Source organism: Haliaeetus leucocephalus, unplaced genomic scaffold (genome assembly GCF_000737465.1).
Source record: "Haliaeetus leucocephalus isolate CR32 unplaced genomic scaffold, Haliaeetus_leucocephalus-4.0 Scaffold450, whole genome shotgun sequence".
Taxonomy (NCBI): Eukaryota; Metazoa; Chordata; class Aves; order Accipitriformes; family Accipitridae; genus Haliaeetus; species Haliaeetus leucocephalus.
The window spans coordinates 2,072,892-2,086,888 of record NW_010972886.1 but is presented as its reverse complement, the minus strand read 5'-3'; the positions used below and the strand labels follow the sequence as shown (position 1 = coordinate 2,086,888).

General features: G+C 35.9%; 1 protein-coding gene across 10 annotated transcripts in view; it reads right to left on the bottom strand.

Annotated features, from left to right (window-relative positions):
- Positions 1 to 13,997, bottom strand: part of REPS1 (RALBP1 associated Eps domain containing 1) — a 66,447-nt gene that overhangs the window by 1,917 nt on the left and 50,533 nt on the right. For 7 of the 10 annotated variants that reach the window (XM_010574623.1, XM_010574626.1, XM_010574629.1 and 4 more), the window contains 9 exons: positions 12,686 to 12,773; positions 11,712 to 11,813; positions 7,581 to 7,653; positions 5,164 to 5,282; positions 4,339 to 4,403; positions 3,109 to 3,294; positions 1,573 to 1,668; positions 894 to 1,042; positions 147 to 252 (listed from right to left, as the gene is read on the bottom strand). In XM_010574623.1, the coding sequence (XP_010572925.1) occupies positions 147 to 252; positions 894 to 1,042; positions 1,573 to 1,668; positions 3,109 to 3,294; positions 4,339 to 4,403; positions 5,164 to 5,282; positions 7,581 to 7,653; positions 11,712 to 11,813; positions 12,686 to 12,773 (984 nt within the window). The remainder of the gene's footprint in view (positions 1 to 146; positions 253 to 893; positions 1,043 to 1,572; positions 1,669 to 3,108; positions 3,295 to 4,338; positions 4,404 to 5,163; positions 5,283 to 7,580; positions 7,654 to 11,711; positions 11,814 to 12,685; positions 12,774 to 13,997) is intronic. The other 3 variants (XM_010574624.1, XM_010574631.1, XM_010574630.1) reach the window with 3 other exon arrangements.

Here is a 13,997-nt window from a genome sequence, read left to right as displayed (position 1 = left end):
GTTCTATGATCTACAAAAACAACTAAATATTTTGTATCAACATCCTCTAATATGTATATCATTGGTTTGCAGAGATGCCTGCTACTGTGCCTCACTAACATCTTGCCCTCTCAGGCTCTTCTCTTGAACAAAGACTACGGAATTACCTTTAGTTGCTGCTGTAGTTCACTATTCAATCTGGCCAAAACAGTGTTGGTTTCCTTGTTACGTCTGATTGATGCCTGAATTGCCTTCTTGTCTTTCCCCACTGATCTGAGAATATATTAGAAGTATTGTAATAAGTCATTTCATTGCTTAGCTGAGTATCTCATTTACAGTCCCTCTTTTTTAAATGAGCAGAATCCTCTTTTCAAATTTTTTTAACTTGTTACACTGTTAATTTTCCCTCTTCTGCCTGGCTCGATTAACCTTGTTTGTTTGCATGGAAGCCACACATACTTGGTTTCAATGAAACATCAAGCAGCACATTTTAAAAACTTGTCACAATCAATTTTCTTAAGTCCCAACACACCATACCACATTCATTTACCTCAAAGTTATTAATGTAATAGTCTACTTTCATGCTAGGACACAAAGACTGCACATTTTGGACTGTTCATAGCAACCATTATTTCAAATTAAACACTACATCTTAGTACTACCACCACTTATTTCCAACATACTTGCAGAAGTTAAAAAAAGAATTCACACTCCAAAATTCAAGATCTCTAAAAGGTCTCCAAGTGGTAGAGGCTTTGGGATGATCTTGTTTAAAAACCAAAACCCTTTAAACTGTTAAATTAATTTAGTTTAAGCACACTGAAATTTTTCGCAACTCCTGGAAAAGAAAGCGTGTATGCTCTTTAAATGTAAATTTTCCAGTAACAGATGTATTGATACACTTCTTGGGTTACCTAGGAATAGATGGCTGTGAAGCAAGAACAGCAGCTATGACACCTGTTTTCTGTGTATGTTCCTCAGCTTCAGGTCTTAGCTCATCTTCTGATTTTAATCTTCTGCGAATAGGCTTTGGTGGTGGAGCAAGTGGGGTAGTGCCTTTACCCTGAAGAGGAAAACACAGCCTATTAATTCTCACAAACTCCATTTTACTGGAATTATAACCTGGTAACTTGTTTGTATTACATACTTGCAAAACCAGCTACTGAGCTAACTGAATTTACAACCCATCAGATATTTTCTGACGGACATCTAGTGCTTTCTCATATGGTCTGGGAAAAAAACTTGAAGTACTAAATCCTACCCCCTGGTCAAAGGGCAGGAGGTTGCTACACACTGACAAAGAACTGTGCAAGCAGAAACACCATGGTACAACTGACAACTGCAAATACACAACATCTCAGAGCACGCTTTCGCCTCAGTAATTATGTGTCTGTAACAAAAAAAAGCTACTGTTAACCAAGTTCTGCACTGAAAGTTTTGCTCTGTTTCAAAAATTGTGCCTACTTCAAGCTAAGACCTAAGAAAACTGGGTTCAAGTGGAAGCATATGAAGTTGCTGTTGCAAATCAAAGCAAACATATAATTTCATATATATCGGACAACAGCGCTCTCCTTCCAAGTGTACTTTGCATACCGCACTAGTGGGGACATTAGCAGGTGCTTTGTCTTCAACTCTTCCATCTGCTTTGGCAACTCTAAGAGAACTTGCAGAATCAGAGGGCTTTTCAACCTAAAGGGATATAAACTACATTTAGAAAACTACTTCTTAACAAGTATTTCATTTGGTAACAGTTGGAATAAATACAAGTATGCTGCGTTTCTGATACATGAATACCGTTCACAACTAAATTCCAGTTCAAGTCGTCTTTAGAAGCACAAGCTGGAATACAGCAGCAATACCTACTTTGGAGTAAAACCACCTAAAACTATCTTGGTCAGAAACACTGTTTTGGCCTGGGAGCAGCTTACAGAAGAGGCATATAAGTAAAAAGCTGTACTTCCAGAATCAATAGTCAGACCCGTATTTTGATACAGAAATTAAGATTCAACACAGAATCTAAAATAATTATGAAAAAAATATTAAAGTTACTTGAAAGTACTCTGCTCTCGAGCATTGTACTCCGGATGTTGGAAGACCTCTGAATAAAGTCAAATCCCCAATATTATGAGGCACTGTATAGTACAAAAGAGGCTGTGGCCAGATGATAAAGTGCTACAGCTGTTTCTGCTATTACATTATCACCATTATCTATTACTGCCAAAGGTTAATCCCTCCAATGGAACACAATGTGACTGTTCTCCATCCACTTCAATGCAAAACAATCAGCAGGCTTAACTTAAGCAGTTTTCAGTGGCAGCTTAAGCTAACATAGCTGATTTTGCAATGAGGTACAATGGAGAATGCTCAAATGCCTCTACGTCATTGACCTTCCTGATTAAGGGAAGCGAGAACAAGTTGCTAATAGTTGCAAGGACTTTAAAGCACCACAGGTACTTTTGCAACTGAGGATGCAGAAGTGCCCCAGAGAACTTAAAATCTGGATGAAGGCTACAAACTATGAAAGGAAAACATGAAGTAATTCATGTAATAGCAGTAAACTATTATGACATTAGTAAGAATAGCCTCTGAGGCTTGCAAACTTTAAGTCCTGTGTCTGTAGTAGGAAACAAGGTTTTGTAAACATCTCTCTCTGTATTATAGAGGGATGCCAGAGCTCTATTCACTTTAGCTGTCTGTCCAATGGCTTTGAACAAAACCAAATTAATGGAATTCTAGCAGATGCTTACAATACTTGACAGTCATCTCATTTATTAAGACAGGCTACTTCAAAACTTGCCAGTTTTGGAAGTCTGGCAAGAGTGAGCAGAAGAAAACTTTTGCCTGTACTAAGTCTTAAATGCACCAACACAATTATGTTTGTGCACACACATGCTAATAAGTACAAAGTCTTTTGAATTACAATCAAGAACTGAGAAGAAAGGAATTTCTTCTGCCTAGGTGTTTAGCCATTACTACATAAGCATAGCAGTTGTGTAATGTAATTGATTTCTAGCAATGGATTAGGATGCCATAAAAAACCCCACTGAGTTCAAACAGAAGTAGGTTTTAACAAAGTCTCCTAACTGTTGGTGGTATTAAGCAATTGACAAGATCTTCACTTCTGCTCACCTGCAAGACTTCTGAGTGTGTTTCAATTTCATCTTCTTCCTCTTTGTTTACACCTGAAACAGCAAATGCCTCAAACTGGCTGAAGTCTGCAAAATTTGGCTGTTCTGGTATTTGCTGAGGTGAGGTACTGGTATGAGCTATTAGGCCTTCAGCATCTACTGGGCGATGCACATGAGGACCTGCACCCTGCAATAAAACAACAAAACTATTTAGTGACATTGTTCCTAACATAATTATCTGATGCAAAGAATCTTGCCAAACAACAGTTTGTGACAGAACGTTAAAGATTATTTGCCTTTTTAGAGAAATATTTAAGAGAAAAGGAAGTTCAATCAGATGTGCTATTATCCAGAGAACAAGACCAAAGACAAATGCACTGTAGGACTAGCTAGACTCATTGGACAGTAGATGTTTCTGTTGTAACAGTCCAGCTTGGCTCCGTTAGGCTTGATACAGATTTTTAGTCTAGTTCCACAGGGAAACATGCTTATGTGATCACACTGTATGGAGTATGTCTGTCATTGTACCCTCTTTCCTTGCAGATTATTTCTGAATCCATTGACTGACTTCAACTGCTGGTAACTCAGATTCTTAACAACTAGCTGCTGCTGAAAAACAACTGAAAAGCAATTTTATCTGTCCCATCTCAGATCTGCACAGCAGTTGAAGAATTCAGCTGGTTGAGACAAAGAAAAAACTTTTTCAGTATTTGTTTTTTACCAAATCAGCTAAATGAACTGACTCAGACCAGGCCTGCAAAGATGACCAAGTCTATAACAAAGGAAGAAGTGGGATCACTCCTTTTCGGAGCAGGCATGTTATGTAAAATGATACCCTGTTCCAGACAGAAGGAAGACAAACACTTATTTTGCAAAACTTTGAAAGAATGCTCTCACAGTCTGTGTTATGGCCTATTAGCTATACAGGGACAGACAAAGAAATGTGAAAGTATAACTTTCCTCTCTTTCCTACAACTCAGAGCTCCAGAGCCATTCACTCCTCCCTCCTCAATCTCTACTTTAATCCCTTCCCATGGTTCCACCAGAAGCAATTATTTACTCAGGAAAGGTTAACATTTGGCTATAGTCTAGGTTTTGCCATCATTCACATCCTGGTGGTTTCAAAAAATACCAAGCAATGCTACTCATTTTAGAGATAAGTCAAAATTCAGAGTTAGATAAAAATGATGCACCGAGTTAGAGTATGATTTTTTGAAAGTGACAATATCACCTGTGAAGGCTGTGGTCTTGGAGGCACTGCAGGGGGATAGGCAACAACTCCAGCCTGTTGCTGTCCTGTAAAAAAGGCATCGTGTTTGGCCGAGATTGTTACTCTTCACATTACAGTGCTATCTAATTTTGACTCGTCAACATAAAGAAGTCCTGCATTTTGCCTACATATCAACCTGTCACATTGAGGAACATAATTGTAATGTCATCTCCTTTCAAATTTCTAAACACACCAAACAAGGAATCAGAACATGGATCTTGTCCTTTGTTCCAGCTCAAAGTACAGACATGGTCATACTTTTCTGATCTTAGTCCTTTTTTTCTTTTACCCTCATTATACAGTCTTAACATTTTCTCACACTTCATGATTCTGAATTGCATAATACTGACAAGCCAGAAGTACAATAAAAACCTTTAAGCAGCAAAGCATCAGAAGTGACCTTTAGTAATTTCCTCTGAAGTGAAATACTTAACACCCATCTAATACATCTGATAATGAAAGAACTCCTCTTGAAAATTTACTGGCAGATGCAATTCATTGCATGTGGGTGCACTACCAAAATGTTATTTCCTGACTTTGCTTCCCACATTCACCCAAACAACTACAATGCCAACATTGAAAATTTACTTCCTAAATTATCTGTTTAAGCAAAGTGGAGTACAAATTTTAATACAGGAAGAGTGACAACATTTTCAGCTTTTTCATTCAGAAGCAGGGTTTTAAAAAACACACTCTAAATCTTTCTTCAGAGGAAAAAAAAAAATTGTTTGCTTCAGGAATATATGTACTGAAAACTAATATACATTAGGAACACAGTATATCTACCTGGGGTAACTGAAAAGGATCTGTTCATATCCAAAGATGATGATCGAGAATGAGAAGGATGAGGCCTTGGAGGGGGTGGTGGCGGCGCAGTGTTATCTGGAGATGTTCCTGAATGTGATCTGCAAAACATATAAGCTTCTGTAGAGATTTTAGGCAGCTACAACAGAACTAAAATTCAAAAGCTCTTCAAAGTATGCAATTAAAAAAATAAAGTCTGACAGATGGAAAAGAGCCTGATTGCCATTGATTTTGAAGATTTCAAAATCAGTTCAAAATCTGGTATTCTTTGATTTCACAATTGTTTTTATATTTCTATTTACTTAAATCTCCATTATCCAAATTATTCTTATATTACCACAAGTAATTTACCTTTGGATAACCAATAGCTTGACACACATCCCAAACAATGATAGTTCAGAAACAGAGAATCCTAAATACAGTAATTCTATCCAGATGGTAGTCACTATAATTTGCAAAGCATGTAAGATGTAGTCAAACATCCTGATTAGGTTTTAAATGGTTTAAGTTCAATGTCATTGAAGAAGAATATTAAGTTTCTGTTGGACCTGCCTCCATATATATTGAGCTTAAGTACCACCTCAGTGTACGAGATAGCTATTTAATTCTCTACCTGAAATTTTTCAAATCTATATGCTTGGTAGCATCTTCAGAAATTTTAACTCAGTCTTAGGTGGGATCACCATCTAGCGGATACCTCTTGTAAGTTCATCGACCACACATGCAGAAAGGATAGAAGGATGAAGTACTGCACTAAGTGCCATTTAAGTGGGATTTACTGCATACAGAATTTTTGTACAAATTCCATTTAAAAACAACTTGTAGAAACTTCCTAACTAGTCCAACCTGAGCAAGACAGAGTTACTGAATCACTGACGTGAATACAGCTACTCTTATTCAACTCATAAATAAGTGATAAAATCTTTTCTATGACTGACTTCTGTAACATTCTTCTATAACTATCATAAGATATAAAACTAGGAGAGGTAAGAAGTACCTAAATTTCACACAAAACCTGACATTCCTGAATGTGTAAGTCCAGACAGAAAACTGAGTTATCACAATAGAAAAATTTGCTTTCTTAATATACTCTCCAGGACAATGCTTCTGTAACACTGTGTAACCCTCCAGCTAATGAAATACAAATATAATTACACCAACACTTAAGGTCATCCCTTTAGCTAGTCTAGTATAAAAGGCACAAGTAGGATTAAAAAAGGGAGAAAGTGGTTTAAGGACACTCCTGAAATATCATTATCTGACATAGCCTTGTCAGTTTTTGCTTTCTGAAAATAGAAAAAGTACTCTGAACTGATGGTAGGGTTAAGGACAATGTAATCTCTATAGCTAAGATTGCAATTGGTAGAAGAGGTATCAGTGGAAGGAAGTAAAAGAGGAAGTGGGAGAAAAATTTCCTGGATGGACACTGCCAGAACTGCCAGCTCTGGACAGAAGCTACCTGTGCCATAAAGTGGAAACTCATCAGAAAGCTTCACACATCCACACAAGTTCAGCAAGAGAAGCCAACCCAAAATCAGAGATGAAAAGAAAATGTTGAAACCATCATGTTAATAGTACAAAAACATACATAGAAGCAGGACAGACAATCAAATTTTCCATTAAGTAACAATGGAGGAAAGAAGTTTTCAAGCTGCTGTCCTGAACGGCAACTGCAAACCTTTCTTTGCTGTTGAAGTCACCATAATTATTTTTGGTTTGAAACTTACTTCTGAAACTGACTGTAAGATGGTTAATGGCATAGCTGGTGTTTAATCCTATTCAGGCACATTTAATGGGAACAATTAGCACCAGCTAGTACAGCACATTCTCTTATGTCAAACAATGCAGTTGTTGGTTATGTGCTTGCATAGTTTCCTCCAATGCCTTAATTTACACTGGGGCTATGACTATCCTTCATTATATAAAAGCCCATTATTAAAAGAGATTGCGTTACTGCTGTGATATTTCTAATTTATGTTTTATTCTTCTTTTATGCTACAAAGTCACAAGGTACTTCTTCATTAATGCCTAATGGATTTGTTTAAAAATACAAAAAATTGTTTTCAAGTAACATCATGATCTCCTATAAGCTTACATTCCCTTGTGTTTAAGGAGAAAGTCTTTATCAGGATTTCAGAATGAACGTGGAGTTTCATTTGACTGGCCAATCCCAAACTTTTTAGACTACATTACTTTTCGAATTTTCACTTGCACATTAACAGGACCAGCATACATTGTTAATGCATTAGAAAACACACTGCCTTCCAGATTCCTGAGTGTTAAAGTTAAGAATCTATTTAGCCATCATTTTACAAGATAGCTGTCAAAAAAACCAGAAGCTCAGAACAGGCTGCTTTAAACACCTTTTATTTATTTTCTTCAACTGCTACTTTACTTACCGTTGCCGTGTTACAGTACTTCCAATTTGCTCTGGATCTGAAGCATAGGAGTCTGAACTGCTGTAACCATCTGCTGGTAAAAGAAAGTAAAAAGTTTCATATGTGTTTTGCAACATTAATATACCCTAACAGATATAGGTAATATATAATTTCAAATATCCCATTTTTATTTTTAAAAAAGGTTTATGTCCTTGTACTGCTTCCCTGTAAGGTATCATCTGGGCAGGATTCAAAATCCTTGAGTTTGAGTAATTGAAGGATCCAATACAAACCAACTCCTCTCACCCAGTACTATAAATTGTTGGTTACTATGGGACGTACTTAAGAATAAACAATGACAATAGTGTTGTATTTAAAATACAAAATGCAAATTTCATAAGCAATAATTTTTAAACACTTGGCATTTTATCACTTCAACAATCTAGCCAACAAGGGACATCCAAGAAAAAAAAAAAAAAAGCAAGGAGTAGGACATGCTTGATTTTAGAAGTCCTGAAGTATTGTCACCAGCCTTAGAAGTCAGAAAAAGGAAAAGATATCTACAGTACACAGATGAACTCAGTAGCTTTGCTACTGCTGTAACTTCTGTACCTTCAAGGCTAGTACTCAGCTCCGTTTTGGACTAAATCTTTTTAAAACCTTTCCGCTTTTGGTTAAGGCAACCTATAAAAATGAAAGATGCTATTACAGCATCACATAAGACAGTTTCCTTAAGGACACCCTTACCCTTAAAAGCTGTGCAAAGCTTGAGGTTTTTTCCCCAGAAATGAGGAGCCTCACTAAAATCACAAGATTTGTGTGGAATGAAAGTAGACAGAAAAATGGATATCAGAGTAATTTATCACAAGGGATGATTCCAGAGCACGTGGTAAAGCACAGTCCAAGGTGGAAAGTCACTGGACCAATGAGACTCACCTGATTAGTTATCAGTAAAGAGGAAAATTCTACTCAAGAACATCAAGATTTTTCTGAATTACCCAGTCTCAAAGGATTACTTTAACCTCCTAGGACACTAAAGTCTTCAAAAGTGTTAAGACACGTCAACCAGGACTCAGAAACAAGAATCCTGCAGAGATGACTTTCCTGTTCAGTGAGGCACATTCTTACCTGTTAACTCCCCCACCCCTTAAAACTGCAGGTACATTAATCTAGTGAACTTGGCTTGAAACCTTTACCATACACAGTTAGCTGAGGAATACCCTATTTCAAGTTCATTTCAGATGAGAAGTTATTCTCTGCAGGTTTACAGGTGTGTCTCTAATGAGGACTACAGAGAATTAAAAGATGGTATCTATATACACATTCTTTAAAAAAAAAAAAAAAAGAAACAGAAATGTCTACCACGAGATGACATTTAAGTTTTCAAGGATCAAGTGAGAAACAAGAATTCATGTAATCACACTTCTAAAAAGAAAAAGTATGCCCTTCTGGACCAAAAAGTTTTACATCATTTCAGTATAAAACTACTGGTTTTACACTGATAATAGAAGAAGTATTTCTAAACCAATTTCAAAAACATTTGGATAGTAAAAAATTGTAATGGCTATATAAGGCAAAGGATGGTCACTTAGCAAATGTAATCTTCGTACTGCACCAATATTGGCTAATCCAAACTCATGAGTTTGAACACAATCTTGAATCTAGTAGGATCCTTTTCAGTATTTCCAGTAATGTAAGCATGATAGGTGAAGTTCCTATTATGAAGGATATAGACTATTGCAACATTATTTTTGTCCTCAAGGGAGGTTTCTACTTTTGAATGTTAGTAATACAAGTTACATCTCCAGCTTTGTAATTCATTATGAAGGAAGATGATTTAGATTATCCTTCCATTCTGACTGCAGTATTCATGATCTTGTTTATATCATTTAGCAGGAGTTTAAAATAACTTATTCACAAAATTTTCCTTAATGACATATTGAAGTAGTACATTGCTTTAAAGTTACAATTTGGGAAAACAGCAGTTATTTTTGCTCCTTTTATTTTTACTGGCATAATAACAGTTTCAACACTGTGGGTATCCAGCAATCCAAAGAATTATTGATGAACTTCTCCAGTTATCTCTTTCTGTTATAGATCCCCTCTCCTTCGTTCCAAATCACACGGCCTGAACAGAAAGACAATTCTGTAGTGCCTATGCCTACTGACTTCTTTCTTATCTCATGCAATGGAAAAGTTTGTCCTTGCTTCCCGGCTTAGGTCCGAGCTGCTACTTACAAATTCATAACTTCCAAGCTGAATTACTGCTGATGTAAAGCATGGAAAACAAAGATAAAATGCTAATTTCTCAACATCACGATGATGCTTATAAATCTCCATTGGTTCTCAGTTCAAACACTATTTTAATATATTGATCCATGAACAGTACATTATGAGAAGTAAAATAATTAACCTGCATCTAAATTTTGATCAATAAAACCCGAAGAATTCTGTACTCTTCTGTACAATGCAGAAAAAAGCATGTGAACCTATGAACAAAATAGTCTAGAAGAAAGGTTCTTTAAGAATGTCCATTTATGAAACAACACTTCCAAAAGAGCAATATATAAAAAAGCTAAATAAACAACAAAACCCACTTAGAAAAGGACTTGCTTAAACTAAGATTGAGACTCCCTATTCTCAAATGAATTCTGGCACAGCTAAACAAAATCAAGCAACTAAAGTAAACACTGAAAACTTTCTCCAGCCCAACAGCTCAAGGAAGTGCACTATAGACACCGTCACTGATTTAGCATAGAAAGTGCTCAGATAAGACTATTTAAAGTATGACAGTAAAGAACATTAAGAAATGTAATTACCAAGACAGCAAGTCCACACAAAAAAAATTTGTTAGATTTATAGTGGTTTTTTAAGCATCAGAAATTCCTTTTCTAGAATTAGCTTGTATTAAATGATTTCTTCAGGATTCACCTGAAAGGTGTTAACCATCCAAATTACTTGCAATATTGACAAGAGCCATTTCTTCAGAAAAAGGATGGGCATCCCATGATAACTACAGTTTGATGTACTACAGGATGGCTTTATGTTATGCTGCAATGAGGTTTGTTTTATTTCACTATATCTTTCCTCTGAGGGAAGAGCATTTCTTGGTATAATTACAGTTACAGGCCCTTTATCAAAGGTTAAGCTACACGTGGATAAGGAAAAGGGAGTACAGAAGGGCTCTCAGAACTTAGACCCTGCATATAGTTGTAGTTTCCCCACTAAAAGACCATGTCTGCTCATTTTTTTTTTGCATCAGAAAACTACCTAGTAAAAACAGAACTCTGCTTGAGAAGAAAAAGACACAACAGGCTCAAGATGTTGCTCAGAACGAAGAGTGCCATTGAAACAGAGTTCACGAGGAAAGCAAGACATGTTGCAAAAAGGCACTTTCTGAATTACTCCTCTATTACAAACCAACCAAAATACTTCTGTCTTAATAATGCAAAAGACTCAAAGTAATGAGTTCTTCAAACCTTATTTTTACTGAAGAAAAGTTCCCAGCTTAAAGAAAAAAAAGTCTCAGAAATAGACTCTAGAAATTCATTCAGGCCACATATAATCTGGGACCAGTCTCAATATTAGACAAGTGGACTAATCAAATCAAAATAATGCAAAACATTTTGGATGCAGGAGATACTGAAAATCAAAAAGGCTATTAGGAGCAAACAGTTGAAAAGCTGTACCTAAAAAGAAAAATCTAGAAGTCTATCACATTTTCTTAGTAGCTAAATAAGATGAGAATTATCTGAAAATTTTGTGGTCAACAGGCTTTCACTCTTCAGAAAACATGTTGTTACATGGTTCTGAGGAAGTACAATCAAATGCTACTTAGTCAATTCCACTTTCCATACATTTCAATTTCTCATCCTAAGATTAAAAGAGAAAACAGGAAGATGGAAAAGGGCTAACAAAAATTAACTTTTTTGAATGCATATGGCAGGAAAACATCTCCAGTGACTTCAGTAGAACTTTTTTAATTACTACTTCTAATATATACTTTGTATCAGAAATGTCTCTCTTCTTAGGGTAAGTTTATCTCAATTTAGAGCTTCTGCTGTCTAGCAAGTTTTCATTCCCTGAAGAATATATCAGATCTACATTTTGCATAATGTAAAAAATGAGATCAGAAAGTATTTTGATACTTACTAACTGTATTTCCAGCTGTAAATTTTACAGATGAACTCATTTTGTTTTCTTCTGGGAGATCAGGTGGTTTCACAAGTAGTGGGCTAGTAGGGTTAGCATGATCTAGATGGAAAAACAAGTCTAAATAAACAAATATATTCAAACTAGCCTTTACTTCTGATGCCAAAGCTTTACATTAGTTTTCTGCCCTTATCTGAAGTGCTGCACTCAAGACTAAAATTGTATTTTAACACTTTTGGTGTATGAATTATTTTAACTTTGAAGTTTGACATTGTAATAATATTATTTCTGTTTTTCACTGTTAAGAGTCAGGAATCTTTATCTCTTTATAAGGCTAAGGAAATTTTAAAAGAAATGTGTTGTGTATACTTGTTTATTCTCATATGCTGCAGACTATGCAAAAGTTACATGACTTCAGGAAATATGGGCATATTGGGATACATATATAAACTGAGAATCCACTGTTCCTCAAGGAAAATTATCAAACCACCTTGCTTATTATTGACCAGAGTATTACCAAAAAAAAAAAAAAAAAAAAAAGCCTGCCAATACTCCCAAATGCTCTCAGGTTTCAAAATAATGAACTCAGTATTTCTGACCACAGTAGAACAAGCTTTATCAATGCAGGTTATGTTCTCCACCTTCCTAGTCTTCTTCAGTATTTAATAAGGAAACCCAGACATGCTCCTGGAGGCCCAACTCAAATCTGTATCATGATGATGCTCCTGAACTACTCCAAGCAATGATCTCCTATAGATGGTGAAATCCTCACTGTAGCAAGTGACCAATTCAAACTCTGCACCTATCTGAACAGTACTCTTAATTCTTAACTCAGAGAATCTCATTAATTATGCTGGTTACAACTCCAGATATGTTCATTTAAGGAGAAGAAAAAAGAGTCAGCACTTTTAAGGAAGCAAAGCCAACTCCGATTGTATGAAACTTCCCTCATTAGCAAGAGAAAAATACCCTACCACTTCCAGTTCTTTTAAGCTCCATTTCCTGCATGTGGATTTTGCTTGGAGTCATTCTTATGGGAACTGGGTGCACAATTGCAGTGTCCTGTGGAGGAGATCAGAGTTAAGTGATGTTAACCTAGTTTTAAATTGTTCTATTAAGAGTCTCTGACACAATGCGAAATGTAATTTCTAAACAAAATATCATAAATTTAATTTTTTTTACACAGTTCCAGGGAATTGAATATAGCCATAAAACCAAAGCTCCATAAGCTGAAGTTTCTATAACGATTTATGAGTTGTCACCTACCTTACTACTTTAAAAGGGCACTAGAAATGTTTCTATAGATAACCATGTTGTAAGCGGGACCTGAATTTTACCAGCTTTCCACCATTTTTGGCATACCAGATATCTGTTACTTCAAGTGCATCTTCCAACAAAAAAAAACCCAAACAACAACCCAAAACCAAACCCCACAATTTCAAAACCCCACTCCTTGGCTTTACTTGCAATGCCTCAGAAAGTTATGGCCTCTTTAAATAGTATGAGTAATTCTCTATAAAATAGGTACTTCATAGTAGTTTAAGAAAAACAGTTTCAGGAATCTTTAAATTAGTAAAATCTTCTAATCTTCAGGATAATAAACCCTATGGAATATACCTCTAGTTAGGTGTTGACCTTACACTTAGGCATTTTCTTTGTAGTTCAGACAACGGACTCCATTTTAATGTACTTCATAGACAGCCCTTTCCATTTGGTTTGGAGACTGAGTGTAGACAGCTTAAGAAGTCTCAAGACTTTTATGTTTGTTCGTAAGTAACCTAAAAATATGGCCATAGCTGGCTGAGGGTTTTTTTTACTGTCATCTATATTCAGAATATATGAATGGGTGGGACAATGACAGCACAAAACAAATCTCAGACTATATTCTGTCCCTAGAAATAACAAGAAGTTTCAAAACTACCCTTGTATCAGAAATTTAATCTGTTCTGACTACTCAAGGAGATCAATTTCACCAAGAGTAATACATTTACATTAATATTTTCTAAAACTGTTTAAACTGACTTGCAGTACTCTTGCAAACTTTTAAAACCACTGTCTAGTCACAGCTCAAACACTCTTGTTGCACCAGGCTTTTAGGAATAGTTAGTACTTTAAAATATATTGCTTTTCCTTTTCCCCTGGAATGGGTTTATCATGCAAAGATCACTCTTGCTGTAGCTGCTTTGGTTCTCTGCTGTAATCCAATGAGCAGCTCCTACAAAAGTCATGTCTCCAACAGTTAAATGGATTTTTATATAATGTATTAATTCAGATCATTAATCTAAT